The sequence below is a fragment of the Hordeum vulgare genome, chromosome 3H (assembly GCF_904849725.1).
Source record: "Hordeum vulgare subsp. vulgare chromosome 3H, MorexV3_pseudomolecules_assembly, whole genome shotgun sequence".
Classification (NCBI taxonomy): domain Eukaryota; kingdom Viridiplantae; phylum Streptophyta; class Magnoliopsida; order Poales; family Poaceae; genus Hordeum; species Hordeum vulgare.
Window position 1 is genome coordinate 547,470,153 of NC_058520.1, and position 9,275 is coordinate 547,479,427.

The 9,275-nt window shown below is 50.5% G+C and overlaps 3 protein-coding genes across 5 annotated transcripts; 2 read left to right on the forward strand and 1 right to left on the reverse strand.

The window, feature by feature from the left end:
- The first annotated feature begins 373 nt into the window (after window positions 1-373).
- Window positions 374-3,909, forward strand: LOC123444891 (rop guanine nucleotide exchange factor 7-like). Of its 2 annotated transcripts, none has more exons than XM_045121771.1 (7): window positions 374-846; window positions 940-1,056; window positions 1,157-1,311; window positions 2,194-2,283; window positions 2,358-2,648; window positions 2,732-3,088; window positions 3,199-3,909. In XM_045121771.1, the coding sequence occupies exons 1-7, from the start codon at window positions 681-683 to the stop codon at window positions 3,616-3,618; spliced, it is 1,596 nt and encodes a 531-aa protein (XP_044977706.1). In that variant the 5' UTR covers window positions 374-680; the 3' UTR covers window positions 3,619-3,909. The 2 variants fall into 2 exon arrangements, with proteins under 2 accessions (XP_044977706.1, XP_044977707.1); XM_045121772.1 differs by having other exon boundaries at window positions 375-846; window positions 2,194-2,268.
- Window positions 3,910-4,318: 409 nt separating this feature from the next.
- Window positions 4,319-5,051, forward strand: LOC123444894 (non-specific lipid-transfer protein-like). The gene is made up of 2 exons (XM_045121775.1): window positions 4,319-4,750; window positions 4,852-5,051. Exons 1-2 carry the CDS (start codon window positions 4,417-4,419, stop codon window positions 4,866-4,868), a joined length of 351 nt encoding a protein of 116 aa, XP_044977710.1. The 5' UTR covers window positions 4,319-4,416; the 3' UTR covers window positions 4,869-5,051.
- A 26-nt stretch (window positions 5,052-5,077) lies between these two features.
- LOC123444892 lies at window positions 5,078-8,581 on the reverse strand. Of its 2 annotated transcripts, none has more exons than XM_045121773.1 (6): window positions 8,242-8,581; window positions 7,736-7,814; window positions 6,857-7,020; window positions 6,684-6,738; window positions 6,549-6,600; window positions 5,078-5,492 (listed from the first exon to the last, which is right to left on the reverse strand). In XM_045121773.1, exons 1-5 carry the CDS (start codon window positions 8,371-8,373, stop codon window positions 6,584-6,586), a joined length of 447 nt encoding a protein of 148 aa, XP_044977708.1. In that variant the 5' UTR covers window positions 8,374-8,581; the 3' UTR covers window positions 5,078-5,492; window positions 6,549-6,583. The 2 variants fall into 2 exon arrangements, with proteins under 2 accessions (XP_044977708.1, XP_044977709.1); XM_045121774.1 differs by having other exon boundaries at window positions 7,739-7,814; window positions 8,242-8,566.
- Between the last annotated feature and the right edge of the window lie 694 nt (window positions 8,582-9,275).

Here is a 9,275-nt window from a genome sequence, read left to right on the forward strand (position 1 = left end):
AAACTTTAGCGTTGGATACTATCAATCGCCCTTCACCTACACCGGAAGAAGAGAAGAAAAGCCCCTTTTTTCTGAACGAATGAAAAAGGAAAACACCCGAGATGATAATACTCGTATCAACTCTCCATGTATAATCTCTGCATGAAGTCCAAGCAGGTGTACTCAACGCATCTACTCCATGGCCATGCACGCACACGCACACGCAGCAACAGCAAAAGCGTGAGGAGGACCAGGAGCGGGCGCGGGGCGTGTCACGCCGATCCGGCCTCTTTATTGTTGGCACGCTTTCCCCCCTCAACCCACCGTTGCACGCTCCTCCCGCCCATCCCGTTCCATCTCCACCACCCACCCTACCCGGCTACCCTCCCCTCTCAAAAGTAAACCCCTCCTCTTCCTCACAACAGAACCCAACGGTCACTCTTCCCCATCGACCAACCCAACCAGCCCGCCACGCTTTCCCAAGCCTTCCTTCGCTCCGCCACTGCTTCCGATCCTTCCAAGACGACAAAACGAGGGGCGGGCTCAGAAGCGCGCGATCACCACGCACGCGCCAGCCAATTCCTTTGCTCCCTCGCGTCCCGTCTCGATCGCCGCGTGCGGAGCTTAACCCTGCCGCCGGCCGAGGAACGGAGCGGCAACGTCGACGCGGTGCAGCTCCTGGTCCTGGGGCTCTCGGTGCGATGGGGAGCGAGGCCTTCACGGACTCGGCCGACGGGAGCAGCTCCAGCTCCGACGCCGCCTCCACCGACGACTGGCCCGCCCTCGCGCTCGCGCCCAAGAAGGCGCCGGCATGCGGCGCCCCCGACGCCGAGATGAACGGCAAGCTGAAGCGCCGACCTGGCCCAGGTACACGGGCTTCTCTTCTCACTTAGTCTGAAACAACAATGTAGGTGCTGCTGCTAATGTTAATGCGTGCGTGCGTGCGTGCGTGGCGTGCAGAGATGGAGATGATGAAGGAGAGGTTCGCGAAGCTGCTGCTCGGCGAGGACATGTCCGGGAGCGGCAAGGGCGTCTGCACGGCGCTCGCCATCGCCAACGCCATCACCAACCTCTGCGGTCAGTCTTCTACCTTCTTTCTTAATTATTGCTCCATGAGTTGTTTCAAGGGAAGGGTACGTAGCAGTGAGTGAGACGTTGTTCTTCCGCCGCTGCGCAGCCACCATCTTCGGGCAGCTGTGGAGGCTGGAGCCGCTCCCGCCGGAGAAGAAGGCCATGTGGCGGCGGGAGATGGACTGGCTGCTCTGCATCAGCGACCACATCGTCGAGCTCGTCCCCACCTGGCAGTCCTTCCCCGACGGAACCAGGCTCGAGGTAAAGTACCATACTACCAAACTACCGCACTTTACCAGCTCAACCAGCGCTGGCCGTTTTCAGCGTACGGCCGAAATCACGAGCCGAAAGTTCAAAACGGTGGATCAAATGTCTTCGCCTGTCAGTCCTGGTGAACGGTACATTTGATCATTGAGCACCGTAACAGTCCATAATTGGGGACTTTAGCAGCAACACATGGACCGCTAGAGAATCGCCATTAAGCACGCATTTAGCAACCATGGCACCCATATAAAACGAGGGAAATGTTAGGTGCGTTGATGACGGAAAACTTTGTGGTTGTGGTGCCATATTGTTGTGCTTGCAAATTTGGTTGCCGGCTGAGGGCAGCTGCGCGTGCTGTCCATTACATGGCAAGAAATTGTACTAGCAGTTCAATTAAAAGCGCTCGATAGAGTTCGCCGTGCTAGTGATACGAGGTATTTGCAGGAGTACGATGGCGACTCCGCAACGGTAACGAAGCGCACACACACACACAAAATGGGAAATTTAAGACGGAACATATTGTGAATTCTGGAGAAATCTCCCGTACACATTGTGATTCTGGAGAACAGCTGCGCCCTTCTCTCCTGGTTAGTACGCAGTCCACTGCAATGAGTCGATTGAAAAATCTAGCCACATGTAATGCTACCCATGCAATTGCTCTTTGACAGAGTGGATCAGCGTGTTCGCAAGGCATTAGGAATGGTGATGGGTGGACCCACCGGCTTAGCGCATATGGATTACAAATCAAACATGAATGGTGATTTATTGATTATTAGCGATGAAATCACTGAAAAGGCGCAAATGTAGCGACTCGTTGATAAAGTTCAGCCTTCACCTCTAAGCAACTGACTTACATGTTTTCTGGATCCTTCGTTTCAGATCATGACAAGCAGGCCACGGTCAGATTTGTACATCAATCTGCCCGCACTTCGGAAGCTAGACCATATGCTCCTTGTGAGTTTTTCACAAGTGCGAATTCAGCACACAAGCAACAAGAAATATGAATACAGCAGCAACTTTTCATAACATCGTAAACTTGACAGGAAATCCTGGACAGCTTCAGGGACACTGAATTTTGGTACGTCGACCAAGGGATATGCGCGGCGGACTGCGATGGCTCCGCCTCGTTCCGGGCGGCTTTCCACCGCCGCGACGACAAGTGGTGGCTGCCGGTGCCTCGTGTGCCACCCGGGGGCCTCCGTGACAAGACGAGGAAGCAATTGCAGCACAAACGCGACTGTGCGAATCAGATCCTCAAGGCTGCCATGGCCATCAACAGCAATGCCTTAGCAGAGATGGATGTCCCTGAATCGTACCTCAACTCTCTGCCAAAGGTATACTGTGATCTAGCCTCAGTGTGCAGTATTCAGTAATGTCTCTTACTCACAGCTTGCCGGTACAATTTTATGGATGCTAGAACGGAAGGGCGACTTTGGGCGACGTCATATACCGCTACATAACGTCGGATCACTTCTCCCCTGAGTGCCTTCTCAACAGCCTAGACCTGTCGACGGAGTACCAAGCCCTGGAAATTGCCAGCCGCGTCGAGGCATCAGTCTACGTGTGGCGCCGGAGGGTTCCTGCGAAACCGGTGAACGGCTTAGGCCGCACCGCCAGCGCAAGGTCCTGGAGCATGGTGAAAGACATGTTGATGGATTCAGAGAAGAGGGAGCTGCTGGCGGAGCGAGCAGAGGGCCTCTTGATATGCCTGAAGCAGAGGTTCCCTGCACTGACGCAGACAAGCCTGGACATGAGCAAAATCCAGTACAACAAGGTTTGTGCAAGTGTCCCTCTGTCTGTCTGTCTGTCTTTCCCGCCCATTTGCCTGTCGACAACAACTGAATCTGAATTCATTCACCCTGCTGCGTGGTGAACAATTTTCAGGACGTGGGCAAGTCGATCTTGGAGAGCTACTCGAGGGTTCTCGAGAGCCTGGCTTCGAACATCGTCGCGCGCATCGACGACCTTCTCAACATCGACGAGCTGAACAGGCACGTGGAGCAACTGTCAACGGGTGAAGCGGACCTGAAGATGGCTTGCGGCAGGGTCGTGGTGCCACCCTACCAGCAGGTGCCTGCCTCGGGCGCACCGTTTGTGACGGCTTACACCACGCCTAGCTTCTCCCCGGGGCGACTGTCGAGCCCGAGGACCTCGCTCTCTGCCGGCAGACGGTCTCACGGCAACAAGGTTGCCGCCGCCGCCACGAAGAAAGCCTTGACGGACCATCTCGGCCCGGAGGTCAGGGGGATGATCATCGTGAACCGGAGCACGATGATCGATGTCTCGACGACTACGGATATGTGAAGCTAGGAGGCCAGTGGACTGCTCGTAGAATTGCCAAGGGGCGGGCACCAGCCTGCCTGCCAGTCTCTCTGTGTGTACATGTGTCCTTTATTTGTGCTCGCCTTCTTACTGTATTTTGAACTCTTTAGTGCTAAGCTATGGAGTACCGCTTCTTCTTCTTTCTGCGAGAAGAAGCTGCTGTGTATTGCTGCTTGCCTCCAAAAGAAGAATGAGAAGAAACTATGTGCTCTGCTGTTTGCAGACCTCATGATCAGATAACATCATAATTCTAGAGTTCAGTTTGCCTGCTAAGTCAGAGGGAATTACCTGCACCCCTTGGATTGGTACGGACCCCAGTTAAAAGTGAAAACCTGCAAACTTCTCCTGCCGTTTCAGGTAGCTGAAGAACTCGGAAAGGCAGTGTGGCTTGGTTCTCGCGTTTTCAAGAACTCCGGCCGGCCAGTGTTGGCACCGCCGACATGCCCGCAATGATTGTGAGCCGAATCTTTCCCATCGCAAGGCCATACGTGGCCGATCCCCAGCGTAGTGGAGCGCAGTAGGTAGTGCTGGAAATGGAACTAGGGAGAGCTCAGTGCATGCGCGCGGAGAAAAGGCAAGTGAACGGAACGGTGGTGCACCCTCCACTCCGCGGGAAATCTTCAAGCGGCCATCGATGGCCTCCGTCCACCATGACCCGGAGAGCTGTATATATGCCCTGGCCGTGGCACCGGGACGATCACCATCTCATCGGAGCGAGTCAGGGAGAGAAGAGAAGAGAAGAGTGCGTGAGGTGCGGCGACGAAGAGAGAAAGAGAAGAGATGGAGTCCAAGGCGGTGAGGTGCCTCTGCTTGCTCGCGATGCTCCTGGTGGCCGGGCTCGGGGCGGCGAGCGGCGCCGGGGAGTGCGGCCGCGTCCCGGCGGACAGGATGGCGCTGAAGCTGGCCCCGTGCGCGGCGGCCACCCAGAACCCGCGGTCCAAGGTGGCGCCGGGCTGCTGCGCGCAGATACGCAGCATCGGGCGCAGCCCCAAGTGCCTCTGCGCCGTCATGCTGTCCAGCACCGCGCGCCAGGCCGGCGTCAACCCCGCCGTCGCCATGACCATCCCCAAGCGCTGCGCCATCGCCAACCGCCCCGTCGGCTACAAATGCGGCCGTAAGTCCATCTATTCCGATGCTCGATCGTCTCTTCGGTCCCTTGGCTTGGCTTGGAGCCATCATCATTTTGTTTTTGCTTCGCTCTGTTTTTCTGTGCAGCGTACACCCTCCCATGAGGAGCACATGTGGTGGAACTGGAAGAGGAAGAGGTGTCCAACTCACTCTTGGGAGTTGGGACTGTCCAACATATATACCTGATGCTATCTTTGTCGTGTGGAACCTTTGCTTGAATCTTTCATGAATAAATAATGTGTTGTAATGCCTCTGTTGTTGGAATAATAAAGTTGTACCTTTCCAAATCTTTAGGGTATATTGACAAGAACACTTTCCAAACTTATATGAAATTCCAACAGTACACTTGTAGTAGTACAATGTAAATGATCTCTGCTTCTCCAGCGCTTCTGGTCTGGGGAGAGGATCCGACGGTGCAAGCAAGACAGGTCTGATAATATGTATAGGAGTCGGAGACCAGACCGCCCAGGTTGGGCGGAATGGAACTGGGACCCTTTATGCAACCTGACACCTAGCTCTTAAGGTTCTTGTAAGTTCATTACATTTCACAGCTAAAGCACATGCTACGGAACAACAAGAAGGTAAAAGGCACACACACAGCATCTGCCCAGGAGTGATGATGCGTCCAAATACTGCCACCACCGATGAGCGAATGTCTTCTCCACTATGTAAGGTATAATAACTGCTATCAAGGAAAATAGGTACAACACCTTCCCCCCTTCGATTTCCTGCAAACGGTGAGCCAATGGAATGGTGAAAAAAAATATCGATCAAACCGATGAGAAATGATAATGATTTAGGTGAATGATCACTAGGACTCTAGGACACAAAACATTCAGCTAGGTTCAGACTATGTTATAATCACTGAGACTCGGGGTAACCTTTCTTAAAAGTTTCAGCTGGTAAGTTACTTAGTATACAAAGGTCTTTTTTTTTAGAAATTCAGACTTGTTCTACAATAATACAAAATAATATAAGGATACTCAAGAGTGATGTACACTAATTAATGGTATGGCAAACAATACCGCTTAATGGAACATCTGCACAGGTGGTGGGCATACTTGTGCTGTTGCTTTCTCACCCAAAATGAATTGGATACAAGGATAGGTCTTCAGACTACATTTAGCGCAACTAATTGTTGTCCCTAAACATAGTGATGGTGACATAAGTAGGGAGTTAACTAAGTTTTTATCGAGGATATTACTTTTCTACCTAGTGACCTTTTTTATCTCCACCATAACTACATCATTGTACATCAATCCACAGCTAGTTACTTAGAGAAAAATAATCGATATTGATGTCAAAGCCTTGAAACTGACTCAAGTGAATAAATAAACCTTCTTCTCAGTACACTGACACAAAAGAGAAAGGAACTATACTCTCTGGACAACTGGAAGAAGCATTTGGGTCTGGGCAGTTTTTACAAGAAAAGTTCAGTGTGCACCTAGTGTGAAATATCTCATATAACTAGTAACTGATTTTCATCCAATATCGAGCTTTGAGTAATTCGCATTTTACTACAACTGTACTGACTTCTGAAACAAAGTATGAGAGAATATGTTAGCTTTCTGATAATGAACAACATCTATGAACACGATAGCTGATACATACGTGGAGTGAGCAAAAAGTGGATATTTGCTCAGGTGGGGATAGCCCCCCTAATGCTTTCCGGAAAACTATCAATTGCCTATGTAATATGCTGAATAGCATCTAGCACATCACATGTAATCAAAGAGCAGGACCAAACCATAATAATTAACCAATAGTAAGGTCCTATGTTTTACCTTGTTCGACAAGGGAGAGGACACCAAGCACTTGCTTAGTAGTAAAACGAGCCTGATAACAAAATAAATAAATCCATGAGTCAACTATATAAACTCAAGCCATAATATACATGCTAATATACAACAACATTATACCTTGCCACCAATCGCCATGAGAATCTGCGACAGGATCCTTCTTATCCACCTTGTACTGAAATGAATAAAACAGTGTTAAAAACCTTGGTCGCCTAAAGTGATGATTAAAAAAAAGTAAAACTACTTATGACTTATAAGCGTTAGTTATGTTTTTTGGTTTAGCAATTTCTTACATCACTGTATTCCGCGGCTTGCTTAGGTGCAGAGCTGCCATAATAGTCTCGGCCGCCATAGTGCACAGAAGAACCAAAACAAGACGACGTGCCAACTGAGTCATACTTGTTATCCTTGGTGTATGTTGTACGGCTTTTAGCAGGACTCCACTGGGATTGACCATCTGGAAGATTAATCAATACGTATGTTAGTAATTTTTCTGTGGTTGCATTTCTCAGTCATTCAAACCAAGTAAGATAATGGTCACCAAGACGATATTAGTTAAATGAAAGAAATAACCCATTATGTGTGGACATGAAAATCAGCGAAGCTTAGCACTTAGGGTTGTGTCTTGTGTTCTGGTTATAACTGGGCTACTCGTAGGCTTGTGTATAACCTTTTCCTTCTACTTAATGTATACATATGCAAGGCTTTTGTTTTTTCTCATAGAAAACAAAATGATTTGTCTGGACAAGAAAAAAAGAAATAGAGATTGCTGGTTGGTTGAAGATCGCCAACATGTAAACACTAAATTAAACATCCGAAACGTATACAAGTATGCAAACTGCAACCCAAGATGAAAGCTACAAAGTTTCAAAACTTGTATTGTACAGAAACTTTATCTCTACCATTTTTGAATTGAAAGTAAAGGTAGGTGTGCTTTGCTGATCAACTGGTGCAGACAAGAGTTATATGTGCTTTAACTGTTTTGGTGTTTTTCTTCGAGGTATTAACTTTTTCTGTCTTTGCAATAACAGTAACTCTTCCTCGGCATTAACTAACCTGCCGTTTTCTCGAGAGAAAAACAATTCAGTGATATAGATGTGTGACGTGTTATTCCGTTCCATTTCCACAGTAGTAGTACTAGAATATGAGAAGAGACGAGGGAGTCGTACAACTACCTGTCATGCTAGCCTGAGCATTGCCGTTCTGCCCTTTGAAAAGAATGGCGTACAGGTCCTGCTCTTTGCCGTTTACCTTGAAGAGAAAACAAAAACGGGAAACGTCCAAATTAGATGGCAACATCACAGTACGAAATCCTGCACTCTTCACAGTACGAATCCCCCAAATTAATAAGGATTATTATTACAACGGGATACTCGATCTCCACTTGGAGAAAAGGGTGTATCTAGACTAAAAATCTACCAAAATTCTCGCATATTCACTCCGACGGACGAGGGCCTACGAGAAAACCAAATTACCGCGCGAACAAGGAAGGGCTAGAAACAAACAAGACAAATCCGATCTAGCAATCAACGCCCTGCTCGCGCGCGAAGTGAACCGTCTGCTCCGGCGCAATCACGGGAGGGAGGGATCACGTCGGGCAGCAGCACAGACGCCGGCGGAACGAACGGCAGAGACATAAAACCGAACAGGGACAAGGCGTGAGGGAAGAGACGGGTACCCCGTGCGACGCCGGGTGGAACAGGCTGCTGAGCGGCGAGTCGGCCCCGGCGGCGTCGGCGGCGGCGGCGCGGGGAGGCGACTTCTTAGTCGTCGCCGCGCGCGGCTGGGGCGAGGACCTCTTGGGCTCCATTCCGGGGGCGGACGGACGGAGAGGAGAGCTGCGGCCGAGGATTAGGGCACGTGAATGGAGCGGTTGTGCGTGCCGTAGGCGGCGGGGCTGGGGCTGGAGAGGAGGGAGGGGAGAGACGGGGGGTCTAGGCAAGGGGAGCGGCTGCTACTGCTCAACTACTCGAGTCGTGGCGCTCTGCTCCGGCCTCCATGCGTGCCCCGCATTTAAAGGCCCCTGCCCGGGCGACGGGCCCTGTCATTACGTGGATCTCGAGGGGCCTAGGCGCGAAACTGTGGTGGATAGATGCCTGCCCGGCTGAACGCGTCGCGCCGCCGCTCGGCTGTTGCCGTCGGCCGGGCCGCGGTGGCGAACGTGGGTAGGTGTGCCGCCAGTCAGCGGGAGGGGACGACGGGCGGCGCCGAGAGAGAGGCGATCGATGAAAAGGACGCGACGCTGAAGAGATCCGTCGTTGGACGTCTTCGTTGGTGCTACTACACCGGTTCGAGCTCGACAGAGGGGAGGGTACGGTGACGACTGAGGAGCTGGACTGACGGAACGTATATCGATGACACCGGGCCCCGCGAGACGGAACTCTGTCGAAACTAACGGGAGTTTTTTTTTTGTTGAGGTGGAAACTAACGGGAGTTGGGGTTTTGTGCAAAAACAAAAAAACTAAGGGTGTTCAGAGGATTTTTTTTGTGTGTGAAGAAAATGGAATCCTTTGATGGAGAAGATCTAAAATTAAATTGAGAAGATCCAGAATTGTGTGTGTGAATATCCTCTTAACAAGGGATTCGAAAAACATTAAATTGAGAAGATCCAGAATTAATGTCATGTCATATTCACTGGATCTCTATGTAATTGGATTTGCACGAAAGGTATGAATTTTCCTTTTTTTGTGTGTGGAGAGCACATAAGGTATG